This window comes from Watersipora subatra, chromosome 2 (genome assembly GCF_963576615.1).
Source record: "Watersipora subatra chromosome 2, tzWatSuba1.1, whole genome shotgun sequence".
Classification (NCBI taxonomy): Eukaryota; Metazoa; Bryozoa; class Gymnolaemata; order Cheilostomatida; family Watersiporidae; genus Watersipora; species Watersipora subatra.
This window is the reverse complement of record NC_088709.1, coordinates 29,050,935-29,076,892: the sequence shown is the minus strand read 5'-3', so window position 1 is coordinate 29,076,892 and position 25,958 is coordinate 29,050,935. Positions and strand designations below refer to the sequence as shown.

The 25,958-nt window shown below is 35.5% G+C and overlaps 3 protein-coding genes across 5 annotated transcripts in view; 2 read left to right on the top strand and 1 right to left on the bottom strand.

Moving 5' to 3' along the window:
- The window catches only part of LOC137388111 (ankycorbin-like), a 44,336-nt gene extending 38,550 nt beyond the window's left edge, over nt 1–5,786 (bottom strand). The window contains exons 1-3 of the mRNA XM_068074623.1: nt 5,663–5,786; nt 3,800–3,930; nt 2,619–2,772 (exon numbers count right to left, since the gene is read on the bottom strand). Coding sequence (XP_067930724.1) covers nt 2,619–2,772; nt 3,800–3,930; nt 5,663–5,725 — 348 coding nt within the window. The 5' untranslated portion in view covers nt 5,726–5,786. The remainder of the gene's footprint in view (nt 1–2,618; nt 2,773–3,799; nt 3,931–5,662) is intronic.
- Nucleotides 1–25,958, top strand: part of LOC137387277 (probable phosphatase phospho2) — a 393,003-nt gene that overhangs the window by 275,628 nt on the left and 91,417 nt on the right. The window lies entirely within an intron of this gene.
- The window catches only part of LOC137387779 (furin-like protease kpc-1), a 52,939-nt gene continuing 34,287 nt past the window's right edge, over nt 7,307–25,958 (top strand). The window contains exons 1-4 of the mRNA XM_068074293.1: nt 7,307–7,434; nt 9,233–9,473; nt 11,849–11,947; nt 15,979–16,074. Coding sequence (XP_067930394.1) covers nt 9,294–9,473; nt 11,849–11,947; nt 15,979–16,074 — 375 coding nt within the window. The 5' untranslated portion in view covers nt 7,307–7,434; nt 9,233–9,293. The remainder of the gene's footprint in view (nt 7,435–9,232; nt 9,474–11,848; nt 11,948–15,978; nt 16,075–25,958) is intronic.

The window sequence follows — 25,958 nt, the reverse complement described above, 5'->3', positions numbered from 1 at the left end:
TCACTGATGAGTTCCAAAAATGACTGCAGAAAGATTGAATTAGTCATGAAAAACAGATGCTGTAACTATTAAAGGAATAGTGATAGCTGAAAAGTTTAGACAGCAAAATAAATAAATGATCAATGAGTCTTTGCTGCTTGTATCCAAAGTGTTGGCAGAACTTGTCTATAAATACTAAATACCACACATTGTTAATCTTTACTGTAATAAAACTTGTGTCCATCCGTCCGTCTGTAGCTATGCTTACAGGACAGAAAAAAGATTGCTTTTAATAGGATTTGAACTCGTAGCTTTCAGCTCGGGAGACCAACGCTCTAAAAACTGTGCCAAGCAACAGCCCATTGGTGGTCAGTAATAGTTGTACGCGTAGTTTTTACTCCTGACGATCTTTCACAGCACATAAGACTACTAGAGCATTAGTTGTACACATAGTTATTACACCTAATGATCTTTCACAGTGCATAAGACTAGTAAATTATTAATAATGATTAAAACAGAGACTGCGTTCAACTAGGAGTGAGATATTTTAAGTCTATTGAAGTTGGTCAAGATATTATAAGCCATATTATGTCACTAATGCAAAATAAGGAAAGTTTAAAAAAATCAGCAGAATTTTTAGCCAACAAGTTATATTTTTTTATTTATATTGTCAATCAATTGGCAGTTTACTGTTTTTAGATGATTTTGATCTATAAACCCAAGTTCTTGGTCCCTTATCTACATGTATATGAAGTAATGCGTGGCAGCTGTTAAAATGTGGAGTCAGCAGCGATTGAATGCTTCTTTGCGCAGTAAGAGACAAATATGAATGCTAGCGTGAACCAGCTGAAAGAGTTTTATTATATTATTTGTACAGCTCTTCAGTCGCACTTCCTGTAGCCCTGTTTCACACAACTATGAAAGTTATTTGCCATATCCTCATCGATGCCAAAGATACCTTCTACAGATGCTAAGTGTATATTTATGTTGTGTCAAATGGATAGCTCAGGCATCTGCGTTTAATTCAGTTGGTGTTATTTTGTTATTAGGTATCTATGAAAGGATATTATATGCCGATGTCTAAACCGTTTGCATAAGAAACATAACCGAGTATTTATTATTCGAAAAGGAAAGCTGCACCAAATAAACATCCTCATATATCCTAAAATACCGGAGTCTGATACGTATTCAACTTGTAAACACAGCAAGGAGTAAAACAAACCATCTCCCACAGCGAATCGCTGACCAGTTTATGAACCTAGATGATGTTTGCTCAGCTTCACTTTGACAAACAAGTAGGTAGGAACAACCTGTGTCTCAGGAGCATGTCACTGTTTAACTAGGTCAAAGGAGAGGACAGTAACATGAAGCAGCAACTGATGATTTTATTCCATGTTGTACCATGTTCATACTTGCCAACTTTCACGCATTCACCCCAAATAAGAAATGAAAATGCGTGAGAAATGTGTGATATTTTTGCCCCAATTTCCACAATTTTATAGATAGCATCATTGATACATCAATTGCCCAAAACCAAATCTCAAGCACTGCCCCACTCTTGGGTTGGCAGGCCTGACCATGTTATAACATGTTATAACATGTTATAACATGGTATAACATGTTATAAAAATGTTAAAACATGCTATAACAATTTTATTACATTTTTATAACATTGTTATAAAAATATTATAACATGTTAGAACGTTGTTATAACATATTATAACAATATAATAAAAACATTATAAAATGGTATACTGACAAAGTCTATATAGTGATCTCTCAATACTTAGCTGTTCAGCTTTCACGGCTTCAGTACTTCGCGGGATAAAAAATAATCATAAAAAAAGTAAAAATGTTAAAATAAATAACAATAAAAAATTAAAAACCAAAATATGCAAAATAAATAAATCTCTCTCATAAACTGGCTTAGCGAGATGCTTCCGTGAGCATTATTGCGATAGCAGTCGCGGCGGTTCGCTGTTTTAACTGATGTGCTTTGTGAAGTATAAAAATGCAAAATTCTGGTGACACTTAGCATCGTGTCTTTCAAATGCCTTTGACACTTCAAAATTCTCCAATGAATCTAAAAAAAGGTAAATGCTCATAAATAATTGAAGATTAACCTAAATAGTTATGAATTTATTAGTTTCTACTGCGCAGATTTCTAGAATTTCTACTTTGCAGAATTTTGCGCTAGTACTTACCATATCTTTCGAACTATTAGCCGAATTCCTATATAAGCCGCATCTGCTTTATTTTTAAAAAACCGATAACAAAACCATATATAAACCGCACCTTTTGTATAGGTCGCAGAACTCATATCAGTGCTTTTTAACACAGCAGCAACTTTGCTGATTAACACAGAACAGTGCCGTTAGGCATTGTTCCGTATTAACCGCCGCTTTTTAACCCAGTGCCTAACGGAACAATAGTTAGGCACTGTGTCATTTTTTGTTTCACTGCGCTAACTGGAGATTCCGGTTAGCACGCCCTAGCAGTAAAAGAAAAAACCACAGAATAGCCGCAGCCTCTAAATAAGCCTCATGACTGAAAATATCTGAAAAAAGTAGCAGCTAATAGTCCAAAAAATTTGATGTTAACCATGAAAAGTGAGAGAATACTGTATATAAAATGCTTACATGACTGAGGACCTCTAGAACCTCAGATGCGCCATGTCGGGCGGCGCAATGCAAAGCCGTCCTGCCTTGAAAATCCACAGCTGTAACATTGGCACTGTAGGCTATCAAGAGCTGAACCACATCATACTTGTTCCTCATGGCAGCAACGTGTAACCTTTAAGTACGGTTTTACTTTATGATAAGCTGTGAGGGCAGATGCTGAAGTGTTTTGTAGTCATATTGAAATTAGAGAGAATGAAAAAGTTGTTAGGTAAAATCTCTATTTGATAAACGTCAATCCGCTGATACTGCACTTAAAATCATGACTCATTCTTGCCCTTGAAAGTGACATCACAGCTAAGGACATTCACCTATGACTGTTTCAACCTAGGGTTGGAAAAATCATACTTTTTTTTAAATCAGATTTTCTTAATTTAAATCGGATATTTTAAAAACATCAATTACCAGCTTTTTTTCATAACTGCTAACATAACATTAGTTTACTTTGTTGAAGTGTGCCACATAAAAACATTAGCACCATAACAAAACAACTTGGCCTCAATTTAATTTATTATAGGTTGTTTATTTTAATTTTTACCAAATTGTGCAGATCATATTCACAGTAGACCCTCTATAAGTCCCATTTTTTGACGTGAAAAAAATCAAAAAAATTATCAAACATGATTTTTTTAGATTGATTTAAATCCCTTGATTTTAATCGGTCAACCCTGTTTCAATTTTCACATTGCTCCTTGAAAAGAAATAAACATATTGTACTTTGGACAACAAAACGTAAATTCCTCATACAAAAATCATAAACAAACCAACCAAAGACCCTATCCTATTTGCGATAACTTCATGTACTCTATGTAGCAATTTTTCATCGACGTAGATATTTTAGAAAACTGTTCCATAAGTCTCACTTGTCTGCGATATTTAAGAAAAATCCTACAACACCTGAAGATGCCATTTGAAAAGATGTATTATGAATTGAGCGGCAATAAAATTATGCTAATTAAGTATTTCTCACCACAGGTTTCTCCGCATGAACAATCTGATAAAAGAGATTTCATGTCAGAAGTATATTCACAGCAGCGTTTGACTAGCAATACATGTACATTATTTACTGAGCGTAAATGAATAAGAAACACAGTGAGCTAAAATATCACCAGAAGATCAACAGAATTTTGCTAAAAACTTACGCCGAATGTCCCTGGCGATCCAATTTGGTAGAGCAAACCTTCTTTTTTTTCACGAGAGAAATAATCTCTTTCAGGTTTGTCTGCTCGACGCATTGCATCAACCTCTCATCATTTTTGTTCCACTCACTGAGCTAAATACACGATGTAGAAGACAATGAATGTGAGTTGAAACAGAGAAAGAAATATTATATTAAACTGTTATGTGTCTGAAAATTATATAAATGCGACTGACCATAAAATTTCAATAAGAATACTGTTCAATACTATAGATCCGCAATACTATTAGATTACTAACTGGCTTACTAACCAAATGGCTGTGACCAATACCAAAATGTCTCTCTTTTCAAGTGTTCAATTCATCTAATAATTATATTAGTATTATATTATTATTAATATCTAATAATTGTTTTATAACAAGTTTTATATATGTTATTGATGATAAATTAGAGAATAATTTAATATAAACACTGGCATATGCTTACAGAAGTGTTGGTTTTTACTGTCATATGCTTTGACAATGTGTCAGTCCGAACTATAAAACGACGTCAAGGTTGGTTCAACAGCACATGTGGCCAATACCAAAATGTCTCTTCTCAAATGTTCAATTCATTATACACTATTAGACTTTTGTCATTTCACAGGAAATAAGCTAATAGCCGAGCTCTTCGTAAAAAAGGGCCTCTGCAATAGTCTTAGACTAATGCCAATAAAAAATTATATATACATATTGAAAATAAATTCGTTGCTAAACTCGCTAAAGAAATGCTCACGCAGCAAGAGACCGTCGGATGATTATGAATACATCCGTGTAATCAACAAGGTGAATGGCTTCACTCAATATATAACATAGACAAGGGTAATTTAAATGCTAGTGCTAGGTAAATTTAGTACTTGTGTAACAAAATTGGTTTCTCCAGTGTATTTCTCAGAAGTTATGATCACCAATTTAGTCGGGATAATAAATAGTCAATTATCAGCCATCATATAGACATCTAATGTGAAGAAATGTATAGAGACTTTACCAAGTCTTATTATCGTCACCAACTTTGTTACCGCTAGCGATGTAATAACAGACGATCGAATTGTATTAATTTGCATAACAGATATCTGTAGCGTAGCGACATATCTGTTTCTTGTTACTTTCAAAATTTTATGCTTTAAAAATTCATAAACTGATCTTCACGATGAAACAATTTTTAAAAGTTCTTTTTACAAAAAACTAAGCCGAAAATATTTTTGCGGTTGTCATAGATTAATAAGATCGTGTGTGAAAAAATGCACATGGAAAACTAAAGAAACTATGTTAAAAAATTAGAATTGTAGAATTGCTAATTACTGCCCTCCCTAATAAACATAAATTTGAAAAAAATAATGACCTACTAACTGCCTCAAATTACTCAAGTTACACCATCTGATTGGTCAGCTCGTAAGATTAATGCTTGTAAGAACAGTCATTACGATTAGCACTTCCACTGCTAGTAGTCCTAACTGGCAAACTTCGACTAGATATTTTTAACCATTACTATAATAAGGGTCCTGCAATCTTCGAGTTTTCCACCCAACGCGCTGCTACCTACGCCAATCATTCATCTTCCACCATGTTAGATTTATTGTGCATTCACCTATTTTTTGTACTTTACTAGCACACAGGACTGTGTAGGTGCTAGTATTAATTATACTAACAGTTTATTTGAAAAAATTAATAAACCAACAGCAAAAAAAAATTTTCTAGTCGATTAAAATAAAAGTTTTAAAATCAGCACAACTTGAATGCTGTGAGAAAAAAAACTATGAGATAAAAACACTAATACTGTAATAATTATGTAATGATTGTGTAAATAATTATGATATATATATACATACATCACTTATACTTTTCCTTGACAGTCTGGAGAACAGACCGAGTCCTTTCCCTTTAGAGTTCATTACGTAGAGTTCAGTAACTTCTAACTAAAGCATTCCGTATTCCTAATAAGCATGACTCTCTACAAAAAATTGATTGTGGAAATTGCTTAGGCAAGCGAAACCAAGTAACTTTTATTGTCATACCAGCTGTGCTACCCGGCGTTGCCCGAGTATTAAAAATCAGCTTTAAACAATGAGAAGTAATGAGAGTTGCCTGCCACTTGCTATTAGCTATTTCTAAACAGTACATGCTGAATGCCATTAATGAATGCTCTAGTTTCATGATTGCCATTGCAAGACAGCCAATGACACAAACATTTTTGAAGTTGAGTTGAAACAATTGAACAACGAATCAACCCTGGAGGCTGTAAGATATGCTTGTTTATGATATGAAACTACGGCTTTTAGTCATCCTGAGCTCACGTTTGTCCATGGAATTTAGATGGTATATGGTGAAGCCTAATCAATTAATGCTTGATTACTGTTTTCGGACCTATATGTGTGATTATTTTGTATGTACAAGCTTCTTTCCTTGAACAAAAGCTTTTAGGCAAATTTCAAATACCACAAAATATTTTATAACAATTAGTGGTGCATCATAATTAAGTCATAGTTTATCTCCTGAATAGTTTTTTTAAAAAGCAATGTTGGCCACAGCCTAATGAGTGTGCCAAACTTTTGGTACGCTTGCAATTACCTAGCATGTTTACCTAGTAAAAAAATTTTGTAACTCGTGAGTAAGCTAGTTATTTCCACACAACTATTGCGCCCAAAATACGGTTTCAACAGGCTACCGGATAACATTTACTTCTTCTAATTTAGTAGATATCTAAGAAACAAATAAGGTAATTATTCACATTAAGATGCGCTTATTCCTAAATAATTCATGTTTTTAAAGTTTAATGAAACATTTTGCCAATCGTTTGTATTTTTGTATAGTTTTACACATCGGATAAAAATCAGTATATCAGCTTTTAAAAGTTTGTTCGAGAATTAGTGACTAGCGTACCTAAAATAAGCAAAAAGAACTAGAATCCAGATCATTTTATAACACGGATACTACTTGCTAGTAACATCGCTAGTAAACGACTAGTAGCCGAATAATTTTACCGACTCATAGATCAGCTATTAGAGCAGTTACTGTGGTATAACAAATTTATGATATTTCTTGTGATTTACAGCCTTAGCGGTATCATTTGCAACTGTACATGTATGTTAAATTTACCAAAAGCGTGACTTTGCTAGGAAACACAACGCGAGATTCTCTTGACGTCTCATCTTTCTAGAAGGCAAGGTCAAATCTTAATATCGGTATCTTAGACGGATTGTTTGGTGGACATCAGCGCAAAAAACTGCAACCAGAAAATTAATTTTAAAATTTGTTTGCATACTTAAAAACATGACATAAACAAAACATCAATTTTTTTTATCAAATTATAAAATTTCAGACAAATTTATAAAAATATAATCTTTTGTGTGAAAAGTTAGCCGTCTTCACTCCAATAACTCGTCAATATTGGAGCGAATGTGGTCAAACTTCAATATCCGGCATGTGAATTCCAGTTGCTACACTTCTAATAACGTTGTAGCGGTGCGCTGATACGGATGCGTATATCGCTGATATACTCCTGTAAGTCAATTAAACTAATAAAGTTTTGTTGATCGCCTAAATCTTGCGCCAAGTGGATTTATTCATTGTCTTTGATTATGTTGCAAACAGCCTGTTGTTGGTAAGTCCATGAATATTACTACTGAGTCTATAGTAGTGGCAATAGCATTCAGATTGGGTTGCTAGACGTAACGAAAGTTTAAGGTTCAGCATGCAACGATTTAGTGTGGTACAACAATTCAACCACTTTTGTGAACGTCGGTAGATTTTTTGTTTGTCATATTTACTCTTTCTTGTAGTGTTTTTAAATTATGTCAAAAAATGTTTTGTACTGCTGCATAGCAAGTCCCGTTATTAAAACTTGCCACCTACGTGCAAGTTCTGTATGCGTTACTAGTTCATGGGCTAGAAGGAGATTGCAGGCATTAACACGTCTTTTCAATAGCAAACTCGATGTAATATATTAATCATTTTCTCAGCTAGCAGTGTATATGTTCCTTGTACTTACCATGATATGCTTCAAGCATTTTCAGGAATACAATATGTAATATTTTGTCTCTACAAACCTAATGTAAAATTGTAGCCAATTTTTTAAGCTTTGTACTCTTGCAATTTAATTACTATAAACAATGATATACAGCCCAAATGGGGGCTGTATATCATTGCTATAAACTTTCATTTTTCTAAAAATATAATTTTTTGAATGACATTGCGTGGCAATGGATGTCAAGGTAGGCTTTGTGTAATGAGTACATTTTAGGAAGCTTCGCAGTCGTGAGAAAAATATTTGTAATGCTTTCACTCATCGACAAATCTAATTCTTGTCATGCTGTATTAATAAGGTCATTTTCGGTTGACAATGCCTTATCCTATTCATGACACATGCAAATCTATAACGCTTGTGGACGCTCAAGTGCCATCAAGAATCTACAAAGTTTATTAAATGTATTGATTACGCAAACAGCACTGTAAACCTATTTGTCTAGCAGCTAGAGACAATTGTTACTTGCAGTTGCTATTTTGGGGATAAGCTAGAATTGTTTGTAGGCATTCATATTTCAACAGTTAGTTAATAATTTCAGAATACATGAGTTTGACAACGAAATCTATCTTTAATCATTTCTGATTTCTATTATCAAACCACGCATTGATACATTTTACAGTTTTGTAGTCACACAATGAGAGCTCATTTCTTATCTATTCATGCATAATTGTATGACTAGAAGTCACCTTATCACACAGTTCATCAAATGCCGGCTTGGAATGATCTTGTGTGATATAATTCAGCAAGATGTGTTCTTCAAGATGAGATAGAAATAACATCACAGTAATCTATATTTAACAAATAATAATGATATATATATATACGCACATCACTCGTATTCTTCCTTCACAGTCTGGACCATGCCCTTTTGCTTTAGATTTCGATGTATAGAGTGCAGTGACCTCTAACTAAAAGTTTTTGTGTTCCTAATGATCATGATTTTTTTAAACATGTTTTGGTGATATTTTGTTGGTTATTATGACTGATTATTCTCAATGTTGAAAATATATAAATTTAATTTTTTATTGTGCTCTTACTTATTATGAAGTGCTTGAGTTATGTTCAAACGGATTTGATAATTTTGTTGTTATTTAGAGGTGAAGTAAATTAATCATTTTTATTTTTGTACATTAGGGTTGTGATTAGCATCATAGGTGCTGGGTTATGCCTAATTTAGCTTGAACATTTACCTACTGGAAATGATCACTTAAAAATATTATCAGACTGTATTTGTTTTCCTGTAGATTTTTTATTTGCTTATCATATGCTTATCAAGCAACATGGCAAAACTCATAAAGAAATTTCTCAAGATCAATGTCATGAGTTCAGAGTGTTACCGAACAGACGTCTAGTTTTGCTCATTGTTCTATTGTAGGGGCATTACTAAGAACCTCTTGTTTGCGTTGAAAATGTGAGCTGCAAGCGCCTCGGATGACATGTTGAACTCAAGGGTGCTGTCAGTAGCGCGTCTAACATGTAGCCTTGTGCTATTTCTATGTCACCTGTCGGGTAGCACTGGACATATCTACAGCAATGAGTGGGCGGTGCACATCAAAGGAGGGTACGAAAAGGCAAAAAATGTTGCCGAGAGAAATGGATTTGTTTTTGTAAATGAGGTGAGGTCATTAGTTTTCGTAGTTTCTTAGTTCTTTTTCTCAGTTTTTTTTATTTCCTTTGCAGACTGGTGTGATTAGCTTGCAATTTATTCAGTAATAAAAATAGAGGCATGCGAATGGTCCAAGTGGCTTTATGGTTTTCGAATACCCTATCATGGCCTTGTATCCTTCTTATGAAACATTTGTTCAGCGGTTTGAGAGTTGTAAGTCATTTTAGAGGCAGTGACACAGGCTGAGGTTGTTCATCAATGTATTTAGCTTATTGGTTTTGTTGGCATCGATGCTGGGTCCAGCTGACTCCAGCATGTCGTGGTTTTGAGAGTTTTTGTAAAACTCACATAACTTTGGTACATTTTTGTGGGATGAATAAAAAGATAAGACCGCATTCACGGATATTATTTTTGCCACTATCACGACCAGAATGCTGAAAGTTGTTTTTATATTGCAACATTATTGAGTTTCGTCATGGTAGCTAGGCGTAACGCAAAGTTGAGGGAACCCAACATAAACAGATGACAAAAGAAGGCAAAAAACAGAGTTGCATGAAGTCAGCGATAAAGCCATATGATAGTCATCGTTTTAAACCATAAGACAGTCATCGCACTAAACCATAAGACAGTCATCGTCGAAACTGCTGGAGAGAGAGATAGGGAAGGAGTGATTGGGTTTTATTGAGCATGTTAAAAACACCAATGCATTTAAGCATATTTTAGGATCATATTCCCTTGAAGTTTTGGCACCATGCCTGTTGTCCAACTTTAATTTTCCTAAAATACTGGCCTGTGAACCCATTCCCTTAATCTGTCAACTAACTCTTGCTAGGTCAAGTACACTAGTTTTGGCTTGGAGCCATTTTTGTTGGAAGCTAATTCTGGCATGATGACTGCGTGAAAGAGTGAGTAAGTGGAGTGGGTGGTTAAGCCTGCCCTGGAATATATTCTCTAGTGCATTTGACTAGCTCACAAACAATAAGACAATGCACGAATTATATTGTTTTTATCTGCATTGTTTGCCTTGCTCGGCGTTGAGTTGCCAGCTTGAGCTCGGCTCTCCTCGCAGCATATCCAATTACTAACAGTTCCTCCGCATCCAAATTGAGTTAATCCAAAAAATTAGTAGTCCCCGATGAAGGTTATCGATTAGGCGCAAAGGTCTCAAATGTTTATTGGCAATTGTTAGAATGCTAGACCATCTCCTCTGCCAGCGTTGCCAGAGAGGCAGTGAATGTTTAGCTCAAGAAATTACTTTCCTTAGTATCTGATCGAACTGATTTCATTAGATTTAATTTAATTCTTCTGTTTGATAACATCGACCTTGTCAAAGATGAAAGCAGTGCATTCGCATCACTTGTTCTTTTCTTAACTATTATTATCAGCTCCTGAAGTGATTACGACTTTGTTTAGTCTTTCGTAAGGCTGGTTCACGCTCTCACTGTTTCCATGACGCGCATGATTCGCAAATTTGAGCCAATCCGCAAGTTAACCGCATCGCATCATGGAAACGGCATAAATCCGCAAGCTAAGCGAGTTTTGCGTTTCGCAAAACTTTATCGAATACATCATGGTTGCGAATTGTGGAAACAGCACTTGAGAATGGCGCACATTAAAATACTGTGTCAGCTATTCAATTTTCGACATTTGCAATTCTATCGTTTTTTCTTGACTGAGTTTCATGTGTTTGGGTCGCTAGCACGTGCATCGTAATTATTAACTTGCAGCGTACATTTCCTTACCTTTGTTCAACAAGGCACCAGAGTTGATTCGCATCATGTAAATGTCCATAGAAACACTTATTTCGCTCGATAACGCAACTTGCTCATGACTCCAAACCCGCATGATGAGCTTCATGTGTGTCATAGAAACATAGTGTAGGCCTAGGTTATATATATTGTCTGAATATTGTATTTAATATTATATATATTATATGTATAATCACGCAGTTCTTTGGTGGTCATCTGTAATAACAATGTTCACACTATCATATACCCATCCGCGTTTACGTCGGCAAAATGTCTACGGGATAGCGTTTTCATTATACAATGCTGTCCCGGAAATGATAAAATACTAGTCCCGCAGCAAATGGTTTAAAAGAGCATAAGTATCGAGCCATCCACGATGGCCAATCACCATCGTCGAAGTGGTACATATTGCACAGGCTGTCATTGATGTTCAGCGAACTATCAGAAAAGTTTGACATCTGCAAACTGAAGTATCCTCATTGCCTCGGCGATGCCTTCGGATTGCGATGCACATAATCGACAAATAATCGCCGATAAGACGACACCGACATTAGGTGATATAGTGTGAATCAGCCTTAGTAAGGACTATATGTTGTTGATCGAGTGTTAAATGTTTTCCTCCGCTGATATCTTGTAGATTATGCCAGATCATTATTCTTTCTACCAGCATAAAGTCGGCAAAAGATCTACAGAACACAGTGAAGAGCATCATCACCTATTGACCTCTGATGCCGAGGTATGCTCTATATTCATTATTTGTTTAGCCATATAAAGAGAGCTCATTGATTTTTCTTTTGGCTAATAAAATTTGAACGTCGGGCTGCCATTGTTACAGGTACTTGTGGTTATCTCCCCAATGTACTGTAAATAGCTAATTAGCTGACTTCTGAATGTATTTCATCGAATTATAGTTTAACACTAATTATCAGCAGTAGTCAATCAATTGTCCTTTTTATCTGATGCCATTGCTTCTGGGTCTCATCAAGTTTGACCATGCCGGGAGTTTATCTGGAAAACAATAATCAAAGTATCTTAACCAATACATGTCTTGACCAATCACAGCCTGTCATCAATTTGATAGTCGTCCTAGTTGGTATGAGGCTGATTAGCTGGCCAGTGATTTAGCTTTTTTTAAGCATCAAAAATAAAATACACATTCACTAGCTGTAAAATTGTGTTAATGATTGATATGTGTTGAAAAAATTGATTGATGATTAACTGATTGGCTCTCAAAAGCAATTCTGTTGTTCCTATTGGTCACCACTATGCTCTTACTTCTTGGCGATTTGCTTAATTTTCTAGTGTTAGAAATGGATCCACATTTATAGTTTTTCTAAAAGTGTACTCTATGAATAACATGACTAGCGTCATAGAGTAAACACGCCTTGAAAAAAAACAGTCCAAAGACAAGTGTCTAACAGTCATTGTTCATCTTTACTGAATAATATCGGTATATACTATGGAAGAATGTCCTAACTCATCTGTTAGTATTCTTAGCTCTGTTTCTTTTGGCAAAAAACAACCACTTTTGGCAGCACTGATAGGTGGCCGATACGGTGACAACTGTCGGCATCCTAGTCTCTATGGTGAATATAGTACTAATGTTTTACACGGTTTCGCTTCAACTTATGCAAACGCTCTGCTGTTGTCCGCCAATATTAAAGTATGCGAAGTCTAGAGGTGTTTATGTTTTCATCTATTAGAAAAGGCCCAATAAAGCCGAGGAGGGCAATCTGTAACACTAACTACTGACATGTAAGCTAGCTCAAGTAGGTGCTGCGGGACTAGATGATATCCCGTGTCTTATCTATTGGGAGCACTCTATTGGGAGCTCACGCTGCCTTGTTCGCACTCTTTCTGTTTACAGGGTCAGCAATTTAGTCAGAGGCTAATTAGCTAAACATGAGAAACTTATCTGACATCCTAGTTGTAACTAGCCCGCTTTGTGTCACGTGCTATAGTTGCCTATTCGCATGTACCCGCCAGCAGTCGGTTACTTTAGTATTCGGACCAGGCCCTTCCTTTCCTATATGAACTCTGCTCCTTAATGACTTGCTATTGGTCAGGGTCTTGTTCCTTGAATAACCATACTTCCACACAGACTGCAAACATCATTTCCTATTATTTGACACCAACATTCTACATTCACTATCGTGTTTCAGTCTATGAACTTTCTGTTACTATAACTGGCAATACAGTATCACGAATCCTCCACAATATTATTAAATTACCATATTTTAAAACTATTTTGTTCAAGTTGCTCAATAATTCCTGATTTCTGTCTTAGCATTTTTCTTACGACATGTAACCAAAAGCTTCATTTTGCTGTTGAATACTAATGTCAATAAAAAGTTACACATATAGACTACTAAAATTCACCGAGGTAGTCAAAATGTGTGTTGAGATTAATTAAGATTAGATGTGATATGATAATTGTATTTTGAGATTACTGGAGATTAACAATGATAAGATAGTGGAATGTTGAGATTAAATAAAGTAGCCATATTTTGTGATAGGTAAGACGGCAGAATGGTTAGTTCGATCAAGGTAAAAATTGGATACAACATCTGGCAGTTGGATTACTTATCTCTTGCAAGCAATAGATTGAAAGGGCAAATATAATAGCTACATTTCCTCTAGACTAATCAAGTTATCGTAGAATGAAAGATTTAAGTTGGTTTCTATTTCTTTCTCTTTTTGCTGTAGTTAATGATTTTAGTAGAATTTAATGTGTAAAAGGCTGGCTGATGGCATATAACACTATTGCATATAACATATAACACTATAACATATAACACTATTGCATATAACATATAACACTATAACATATAACACTATTGCATATAACATATAACACTATAACATATAACACTATTGCATATAACATATAACACTATAACATATAACACTATTGCATTAACATATAACACTATAACATATAACACTATTGCATTAACATATAACACTAACATATAACACTATTGCATTAACATATAACACTATAACATATAACACTATTGCATTAACATATAACACTATAACATATAACACTATTGCATTAACATATAACACTAACATATAACACTATTGCATTAACATATAACACTATAACATATAACACTATTGCATATAACATATAACACTATAACATATAACACTATTGCATTAACAGTAGCGTTTAATACTACAAGTTGAGGCTTGAATAACACTTTTGTGTAGTTTCTACCAAATACAAGGTTTTATCGACATTTTCAAATCAGAAAAATGAACAAAAATACTTAAATCTTTGCAAAATATTGACAAGCAGCAGCTGCAAGGCTTTTTGATTCTGTTAAAATTGCTGTTTTTCTTTCAACTAGTTGTTAAAATATATCCAATGATTCTTGGATATATGATTATCATGGAGGTAGCCGAGAAGTACCTGGTGCTGAATGTGTAACAGTTTATTAGTAGATAGTATTGTATTTGAAGTCATCGCTGACTCATTCCTAAATTGTTAAACAAATTGCTACACTGCTTTCACTACAACAATCCATGAGTGGTTCATTGAAGCAAATTCAAGACGGATTCTTAAGTTTGTAATGGGATAGATTGTAGCGCATTTATATGGCAAGTGAAAGCTCTAAGATTGCTAGTTGAGCTGGCATTGCTTGAAGTGGGCCTTCTTTTTCTCCTTGAATAAACCTTAGTGAGTCTGCTGTTATAACTCTTCTCTCACTCAAGAGTTTTTAACCTTACAGAACACTGGTCTTATTATAGTAAAGGTTATTACGTAATTCATAAAGGTGGCGGAATGAGTGCAGTTAGTAGAAGATTGGTATCGTATGGTGAATATCAAGAGTTTGAGCCCCTATATAGAAATCTTTGATGAAGCGCTTAAATCACTGTATATATTATTTCCTCAGGGCGAAGGTATCAGGGAAGATTACAAGACGATCAGAGATTACCGAGCGTATAGATTATTGACTATGTTGCTGCCTCTTTTATAGAGTATAGCAAGTAGCATTGCTTAGAAATCTAGAAAATATATCTAGAATCCTAGAAAATCTAGAATCTCTGTTGGGGGACAATCGTATACCGGTGTTTTCAAGTAACCATAAGGGTTACCCGACATGAATCTAGTCAGAATGGATGTAGAGTTCATAATCATAGTCTTCAGCATTATATTTAGGAGAGTCAGGAAGTGGAATGCTAATAGGTTTTTGCCTCTTCTTATAGGATTGGTGTATCTACTTCCTTTCTAGGGTTAAGGTATCTCAAGTGTTTACACCGATGTTAGTTTTCAGAGGATGAGCCGATTTGATCCACTCAACTCCTTAGATACTCTATAAAATCAGTTGTATGGCAAAGAGTAATTGATCAGAGGTGTGCCATACCTACCATTAGATAGATATGACCTATATTATCGCAGGTCAAGGCCGTTCAATTAGCCCAAGAGACAAAAATAGTAAGAAATACTAAAGTAAAATTACGAGTAGGCTATTGGAAGAAAAAGCTCATTTTGTATAACACTGTTCTATAATGTGGATCGAAAAGGAGTTGATGATTGGTATAAGGGTAGTTGTTTTCTGGGGAAATATAAATGTAATGAATAGTCATTCAGTTTGAGATGTGACACGAGTATTTTAGACAGTGAATATCTACAAACACATTTAGTTCATCAGCATTAAGGACATTTAGACGATGATCATAACCGTCCATATCAGGTAGCATAACCCTAAAACACACATTGTATATGGTTAGTTTATCAGTAGTTTATGTTTGCAGGTGCTCTGGGCAGAACAACAACGAGTCCTTCGGCGAGTGAAAAGGGATAAAACACTCTATTTTAATGATGAATATTGGGAGAAACAGTGGTATTTGGTGAGTCTTTACTACTGCGACATTAATTCATTTCGGTGTTGGCATCGTAAGGCGAAAATGTCATATAGAGGGGGGTATAGAAACCCGTGGCAATTATCTAATGCAAACACACCCTGGCAAGAAACATCAAAAGTTTATATATGTACTTTACATATTAAAAATTGGTAACAAATTAGTAAAATTAATTTGAATTTGAACAAATTAAGAAAATATTAACCTTAGTAATTATAATTACCTTATAGTTAACCTAGTGACTCTAGCTTTGTTGCCATGGTAATCATTTTCGTACTTCTTTTGATGCTGTTATCAATCTTCGGACCCAAGGCTAACGAATTAAAGTTATATATATATACATAGTTATATATGTATAATAAATTAAGGGTTATAATAAAGATTATATATTAACCGCTAAAATGCACAATAAATTTTCATTTCTCAAAAATTTCATTTTCAAGAGGGAGAGAGAGCGAGCATCGTATCTCTTTCAGGCCATGTGAAGGTATTTCAATGAATATCAAATTGGCATCTTCATGATTCCGACATATTCAGCACACCAACCGACAAATTTGAATTTCTAGAGACATTTCTGTTGATGTCGTATGGCGAAAAAAATGGTGTAATGAGGGATTGAAAAAATGTTTTGTTTCAGCAGCAACTAGCGGTAAGGGAGATACAGATTAAGCAGTTCACTACAGCCAATCGCCATCGCTGAAGTGGTGCACATAGTCCGCTGCAGCCAATCACCATCGCTGAAGTGGTACTCATCGCACAGACCGTTGTGGTGACATATCGGTAAAGTTTGACAGCTGCAATGTTTCTCGAAATATCTGCGTTGCTTCAACGATGTCATCGGTTTACATATTTGGCGACTAATCGCAGAGCGGACAACTCCAGCGTATGTGAACAAGCCTTTACAAAGCTATACATCACTTTTATGCGGTTATGCACCCCGCATGGCCATGTGTATTTATCTATATGTGTGTGTGTTAGATACGCAAACATTAGGACAAAATGCTTTTACAAATATTTGACAATATGAATGGCGGCGGGCAAAAGAGATTAGCTTTGTTATCAGCGGTAGTTTTTGATAAAAAGAAACATTCTCGCGAACAAGCAAGCATTGCACTCGATACAATTGATGTGTCCATGATTCACACCATTGACTTATTTATATTTTAACCACTTCCTGTCCAGTTAGATTGCTGGCCATTCTTCTTGTTGGCTGCCATTTGGTGGGCTTGGAGAATATTGTTAGGAATTCTTTTTACATTTCAGTTCCCTCAGATGTTCATATCTGATCTTTACCGCAAATATGATTTATGGCCAAACCCGCATACTTATGCTATAACGATAAGCAAATTTATAATCCTAAACCTGTCAAGCGTCATAACCAATGACTCCATAAGCATTGCTACCTTTTTTAACAGAGAACTATTGAGCCAAACCGCAGATCTCGCAACTGCTATCAATTTGAAAAGCCATTATCAACTTTATTGTTTCATAGCGGAAAAATGAAGATTTTCTGTCGTGAATATGAAATCAAACTGGCATGCTCGTAAAAAGCATAAGCAGCATCATGCGCAATGTGTTTCATATATGGAGCAGTTTAGTAATGATATGCCTTTTCTGATGCGCACCAGGTCATTTGGAACTCTGGGAACGCTTCAAAAAATGTTCTCATTTGGTTCAATCCAATTTGCTTCGCCATCGAGAGGTATTTATTTTAATAATACGTCTCAGCGCACAGCGTTGTTTGATTAGCAATTGTCACTCATGTTTTTTCTCTCTACGATTACGTCTTGATAGTCGGATAGCCTTGAAGAACTTTTTTATCTTTTCTCAGACAAAATTGGTCGCACTAGGGTGGCTGTTCATTCAGATATCACTTTCATTGTCGCATGAGACAACAGGAAGTAGCCTTAATAGTTTTGACAAGTCGTGTCATCTGAAATCTTTTGTACAGTTAATTTCAATGTTGACTGTTATAATTCTGTAAGGAGCTAAGGTTAGGTGTCAGATGCTGGGAAGCTACTGTCGGCAGACCTATTGTTTTATACATAAAAGAATATAGTTTTTTTGTTTGGTTATGAATTTATATAAATATCATAAAAGCATTTGTCGTGCATACTGTCCAACCTTTACATAAGAAATTAATCTGTTCCAAGTTCTGTCTTGTGTGTCACCTTCCCTACGAATACTCTGTAATATGACTCTTTTACTAAATACTGCAGATGTTTACGCAAAACATTTAGGTAAATAAATTATAAAACTATATAAGAACTAGGTATAAAAAGCTAAATTATGCTTAAAATGTTAAATTGACAAAACGATAGTCAATAGGGTGTTTTTGTTCTTGCTTTTCTTGAGAGACGCTAACAGCAGCGTAAGCTTGGCGGTTTGTAGTCGGAGTTTGTGGTATAGAGTAGCTTACTCTAGCCTTGGGCTTGGTGACCCTTACCTTTAGTTCGTATTACACTTATATTTATATCCTTTGCTGATATATATAGCAATATTATACATGTATAATATATACCATATGTATCATCAAAATTTAAGTATATTTATTTATACTTGTCAGATATATATATTAGCTATATTACTTGTACTAATATAATTTATAAGTATAGTTAATTCAAGTATATATTTGTATATATTAAGCTGAAGTATATTAGCTATCTTATGTCTAGTTATATAATATATAGGTCCATATAATATAAGTATATTTATATATATTTGGCTGGTATATATTCTTTACATTTTCTTCTTAATTGTCACCTGTATTTTCACTTTCCTTTACGAAGCTGAGATGTATTAAGAAACTCTGAATGTTCTATAATGAAAATTACTTGATAATAATTTTTTCAAAATTTACTCTCCACGTTTAACGAGTCATATGTTCATGCTGTCGCCAGTAGAGGTTTGTCTGTTTTGGCAACTTTTGCTACACAGTTAGGTCATAGAATTTCACTGTTTTCACACAGGTTCTGTCAATGCAGGTGGCTGAATCCATTGTTTAAAATTGGATTTGACATTAAAACTGGGTATATTAAATTACGACTCTGGATTTTGACACTGATGTCACTGACTATCGCTGACCTAAAGGTTCCCAGTGTTTTAGTTTGTTATTGGAGTATAGGTTACCCCCAGCTTCCATACTACCATTCATTCAACTACCTGTTACGCTAAGGTGCATGCGCAGACATTGTAAACATACTCCCGTCTCTATTCAGCCTCTATTCAAACATAATATTTATTCACAGTTCATTAACAACTATTATCAGATTTGTTTCCGTTCTCCGCAGTCCGGTGTTTGACTCTTTTTGATATTTGACACGGGTGAAGTTGACGCCAAAGTTGTATTGGCCTCGGTAAGTCAAGTGTGTCAATCTTTTGCCTTAACATTAGATGTCTGTCAGAGATATGTCCCTTCATTGACCGGTTGAGAATGTTTGTTTTATGAAAAGTTGTTCATTAAGAAATATTTAAACATGGAATGTTATTGGTACTAATCTCTGATGTTTCTAGTCACCTGGCATTCTATGCTAGACTGTTACTTGAAAACTAAGAAGGGTTTAACAATTCTATTGCTGGGATCGAGCAATGCCTTAAGGTATGGCAACATGTAACAATTTTTTTGTTCATTCTGATCGAACTCGCGAAATGATCGAAAAACACAGAATTGTTCGGCCGAAATTCACAGAATTGTCAAAGCTATGCATGTACACCAAAATCATCGACAAAACGCTTTTAATTGGCTAAACAAATTATTAGCGAGCATGCTTCGAGCAGCTTTTACAATTTACATAGTTCAAGACACAGTTTTAATAGTAACAATTTCTTTTTAGCAGCAAAAGTTCCGTTGTAGAAAGAGTTGCCATCTTTAGCGCAATCAAGTCAGTTGTATCGTATTTACTATGGCAAATCGTGTTAGTATTTTCTTGAGTATCGTGTTATGTGCCTCGGACTATATAAATTGCAAAAGCTGCTAAAATCGTGCTCGCTAATAATTTGTTTAGCTAATTAAAATAGTTTCATTGACGATTTCAGTGTGCATGCACAGCTCAGACAATTCTGTGAATTTCAGCCAAATAATGTTGTGTTTTTCATTCATTTTGTGATTTCTGTCAGAAGGAATGAAAAAATCGTTATGTTTGGCCATACCTTATCTGTGGCACAATTTCAGCTTACTGTTACAGAGGACTTTATCTTACATAATGAAATGGCATATATGCCACTTTATATCTCTCTATTACAATGTATATTTATTAACAACTATGGGTAGTTATAGAATGCAGTCCATTACTTCTATTTTAAGTTACAATTATATTTTATTCATGGAACAGCTGTTGATAATAATGTTCTCAAAAAGGCTAAAATTTACAAATCTCTGCTTTTCTAAATAGCGAAAAAGAAAGGTGGTATTATTGCTAACTGGCTACAGTTAGTATATGTAGTGCTGTTGCAGAGATTTCTGTTCAACAATAGCCTTTTTGAAAGTACAAAGAAGGTATGGCGTGAGAATTTCACTGCCATTTTCAAACGAGATGCTGTTTGCCATTTTTCAAATTGTAATATCAAGGCAATTATTATTATAATTACTATTTATATTATTATAATTATTACTATATTTTCGCTTGTCATACTTTTAAGATTCTGAAATTTTGTTCAGTTTTTTCCTGGCTTATCACCATCATTATTATTATCATCATTATGAGCAGCCCGGACTGATGTTCTGCTATTAAATGAAGACATCAGTGTTTCTTATCACATAAGACTTGTCATTTATCGAGTGAAGACCTCAGTGTTTTCTAATGAATATGACTCGCCACTCTCGCATCTAGTCATGGTGCTTTTTCCGAAAATTTATGAATTTCACTTTGACATCGTCAGTTCTGCCTCCCTGTTCGCTTCACTTATCTTTTTTCCAGCCTATTGCTATAGCAGTTTAACAAAAATGATAAAGTATCAAGCTGTTTGTCCCTATATACTTAAAATCACTTATATACTTATCACAATATATAAATCACTTAATTATTGTTTCATAGCTTAAATATCAGTAGGAATTGGTTATAATTGCCTGGAATAGACTTGTTTTAACATTGCTACGCACGTCTAATTATTCAAAAGTTTTTTCTATGATATGGGATCGCGCGACTATAAGCTGCACATTGCAAGTTATGCGTCTAAAACAGTGTAAGGCATGACCAAAAATGTTTTAGGCTTGTTCCGGAAGCAAATATTTTAAGCATGTTCTTTTTCATCTATAGTTCAAACATCTGTTTTCAAGTAAATATTGTGGTCCATGCGTGTTATTTTAATCCCTATGCCAAATTTGCGCAAGGAATTGCAGAAAATTAGCGGAGTTGTCTATTTGATCTAAGCTAATCGAATACGGAACCGAGAGTGTTGTATAGAGAGGATAATGCTACTGAGGGAGGACCGATAAGTCCAATGTATTGTTCCCATAATTCCGGGAGATGATTCTCGCTGTACATTGCTGTGTGCTCAAGAAACGATCCATTAAACGTGCTACTCAAAATGTGGCTGTTTCTGATAATACTTTGTTTTTAAAATATATACTCCTTCATAGTTTGATGATAGTGCCATTTTGTCATCGTTCTAATTTTTATCTAGTCTCACATGACAGAGAAAGTAGTGTCATCGAAAGAATGAGAAACCATATTGGCTCGTTAGTGTTTGCTTGCTGACATTACTCTTTTTATATTCACTATGTCTCCATGACGCGCATGATGCACAAATTTGATCCAATTCGCAAGTTAACCGCATCATGGAAACGGCATAAATCCGCAAGCTAATCGAGTTTTGTTATTCGCAACACTTTATCAAATCCGTCATGCTTGCGAATGATGAAAACAGCGCTTGCAAATGATGCGCATTAAAATACCGCGCCAGCTATTCAATTTTAAACATTTTCATTACTTTCGTTTGCCCTTTCTCAATCGAGTTTCACGTGTTTGCGTCGCTAACTGCGTTGCTAATTATTAACTTATAGCGTAACATACAATTCGTTACCATTTTTCAACAAGGCGCCGGCATCAATCCGCATCATGCTAATGTCCATAGAAACAATTAATTCACACGATAACACAACTTGCACACAACTCTAAACCCGCATGATGCGAGTCGTGCGAATCATGGAACATAGTGATCGTACACTGGTAGAAATAAGTTGGTGAACTGTTGCACTGCCGACTATTCTGAATGGTTCGATAAAAAGGAATGATGACTGCCGTGATTTAACTTATCGCTGTTTGAAGATGGCAATCCTATTCTTTTCAATTCGATCCTCCCATTTTGGGAGTAGTTTTAGTATTTTGAGTATCAAACTCAAGAATCGTTTTCAAATTAGAAGAGAATGCTCGACAGCGCTCATGTGTGTACTACTCGACAGCGCTCATGTGTGTACTACTCGACAGCGCTCATGTGTGTACTACTCGACAGCGCTCATGTGTGTACTACTCAACAGCGCTCATGTGTGTACTACTCAACAGCGCTCATGTGTTTACTACTTTCTTGTGGTGTTGTTACATAGACTGTAAAAATGAGACAAGCTCGAGTGCCATACGAGATAAAAAAATTTCTTAGCTTTTTGTGATCAAACCAGTATAGTTTGATCAACCCATTGGAGATACTTCTACTACTTCGCCAATTGTGAAAAAGAAGTGATATGCTATGTTGCTCTCTGGTTTAAGAGGGAGCTTTTTCTGTCAATATTCTGCTAGAGATCTGCTTTTCCAAAGGGTTATTCTAATCAGTCACAAATGAACATGTTAAATATTGGAAATGCTAAAAAACTCAAAAAATGTAAAAACTCAATTGTGCTGATGTTACCGGAATAAAGTAGGAATAATCAACGGAGTGACTCAGCACAGACACGCTCATCTAACTAGAAAATGTATTCATGTTTTATCATACCTAATAATGCTCATCTAACTTTTGTCACAAAACTAACTACAAACGAAATATTAACCATGGTAATCCTTAGGATATCTATAAATAGGCGGGCAGCAGAAAAGGTCATACCAAAAATTGGCCTAAACATTGGATAACTCAGTCCAAACCTACTGGTATAACTAAAAATTTCATGGTTCCTTTGTGAAATACATAAGCAATGTCTGACATGAATTACACTGATAAACGGCATAATGTTGAAAGTTTTAAGAAATTTGAGAAAGCCCACGATTGCGAAAAGTAGCAATGCTACCTATCGTTTTTAGAGCGCAAAAATCCTTAAATTGCAGCTTTTAGGATCTGAATAGTTCTACTACTAGCTGTATAGACAAGTCCTGCCATTCATTTGGGTACTCATGTAAGATGTTACAACTTTTGTGGCACATCTGAGATTTGGTGTTGGCACACTATTGAGCTGTTCATGCAGAAATGGTTAATTGTTTTGCTGCTTACGCTGAAAATGACGCATAAATAAACACACATACTGGTAGTAAGGAAGTTGTTTTTTAAACCAATTGTTCATCTTTTTTAATAGACTGACCGCCGTGCTGAACAATCTCCTGATAGTCAAGCCACATACGTAAAGCAGTTGCAAACAAAATGTAATTTACAAGCTATGCTGTTTCATGCATTCCCAATAGACCTTCTCGTCTCGAGTGTTCTACTTACAATATGGATAAATGGATGAGAGCCTGAGAGGCAATGCCTATTAGCTTTGAACACTTGAGTGTTATAACATTAGCATCAAAGTGTTGATATGATCAACATATGGCCGTATGCTCTCTCCCTCTTGTCTCACTCGATGAAGGCTGTATGGAGAAATTGATGATTTGTCTCACGTGTTTCCTAGTGCTCATGAAAACTGGACTCGCTTGAATAACTATCTCACGCGAGTCTGCCTACAATCACACTCTTACAGATAACTGCCGACATTACACTTCCCAAAACTGCCAAATGGATGGTCACATAGGTTGACCAATGAGAATCGGTCTTAGTTCTGTCAAAGCTTTAGCCCATGGTTTATGCTGGATTTTCATTACCAATTATCAGTTTTTACCCCCCCCCCCCCCCTCCATGGTGCTACAATGCAATCATGGAAACAGTCGCGTCGCTCTCATTCAGTCATGATTCAGTGTTGCTGTTTGGAAGTGAAACACCCGTGTGATGCGTCCTCTTTGTGCCATGGGATCAGCTTTAGCTACTAACCGCCTAGCACTTGTGCGTGCGCATAGGTCATCAGGCGTTGCTCAACCATAGTTCTGCTATATCGCCCTATGGGAACTTGTCAGACTAAGGTATCGCTTCGGCCCTGATTCACCCAGATGTCTCTACCACTATCGCTGTATGAATACTTTGTAATTATTAAAGTATTGTCAGCTATTTCACACCAACACTTTGTGACAGCAAGGGGTTTGTGCAGCTGTTTCCATCGCGACGTTAAAAAAACATGCTAATGATAAAATCAGTCAAGCACAAAAATAAATTTAGTTTATGAAATGAGTTCAACTAGAAAAAACTTCATCTTCCCGTTGTCTGGAAGGTTTCACGAGTAGTTCCAACATACACCAGAGACCTACAGGGCATACAAACTTCATTTTCCCGTTGTCTGGAAGGTTTCACGAGTAGTTCCAACATACACCAGAGACCTACAGGGCATACAAACTTCATCTTCCCGTTGTCTGGAAGGTTTCACGAGTAGTTCCAACATACACCAGAGACCTACAGGGCATACAGATTTTTTTATATGTATGTAGCTGTTTGTATGAACCCTTGCCTTTATTATTCATGTTAAATCTATATATAGATTAATCTCAGTGTTTGTCTTTTTGTTAAAAACTGTCCAGTTTTAGAATTAAAATCCAGCTATAAAAGATTTGGACGGTGCTGGATATGATCCCATGCCCCTCCAGATCTAGAGGCAGTAGACTTAACCATTAAACTACATGGAATCCAATGGATTCCTGGGGCAAATAGTCATTACATCAGTTAAGATACTCATGCTTAACTCTTTCGCTACCGTAAGCCGATGTATCGGCTTGCGGTTATCTTCTCTTTGTGGCCGGGAGCCGATACATCGGCTTTTAGCGCGTTAGTTCATTTATAATTACTCAGCTTTCGCTTCAGATAGACCAATAAGATCTGGTCTCCATGAAAACAAGCTTGTTACTAACAATATAGACTAATCAGCAGGCCTCTCACCAGTGGCTCACTGATTATCAAACGGAAAGTTCACCGCGGAAAAAGCACGAACAAAAAGAATACCACGATCGTGGAAACTTCTAACATTCTTAGCTATTGGGACTCCAGTAACTCTATATCGAGTGATTCTGACTCTTCTAGTGCATGTAGTTCATGTGAAAAGTTGTAATGGTAACCGAATATCAAGACGATAATCAAAATACGACTATTGAAATCTCTGGCAAATTGTCGTTGATAAAATTTGTAAAATTTTTTACCATTTTTGAATAAAGTTAATATACGATTTTTTATTTCCTAATGAGGTATCTTCTTTTCAATAACCTGTTTTTTAAATGAAGTGGATATTTTCATTCTTTCTCAAGTTATCACAAAATTAGTTATGATATGTCAACAAGTGTGTGTATAGAAAAAATAAATTTGGGCAAAGCTAGAAATAAATTTGGTAGCGAAAGGGTTAATGCGCTTGCTTGGGGTTAATAACTAGCGCTGTTGACCAGTTAATGATTGTTAATCAGGCCCTGAACGCTGGTATTGTTTTAGCAAAGAGTGTGCATTGGCAAATCAGTTTGCCTTTGTAATCAATAAAACAGAATCAAGGTTATGTTCTTTGAGAACAAACTCTTTAAGCCAACCACAGATACTGCAGTTTCTTCTCTACCAAAGTTGGCCAGCATGTTTGTCTAGTCGTGATGCTATGGCTGAATGAGGGAAAA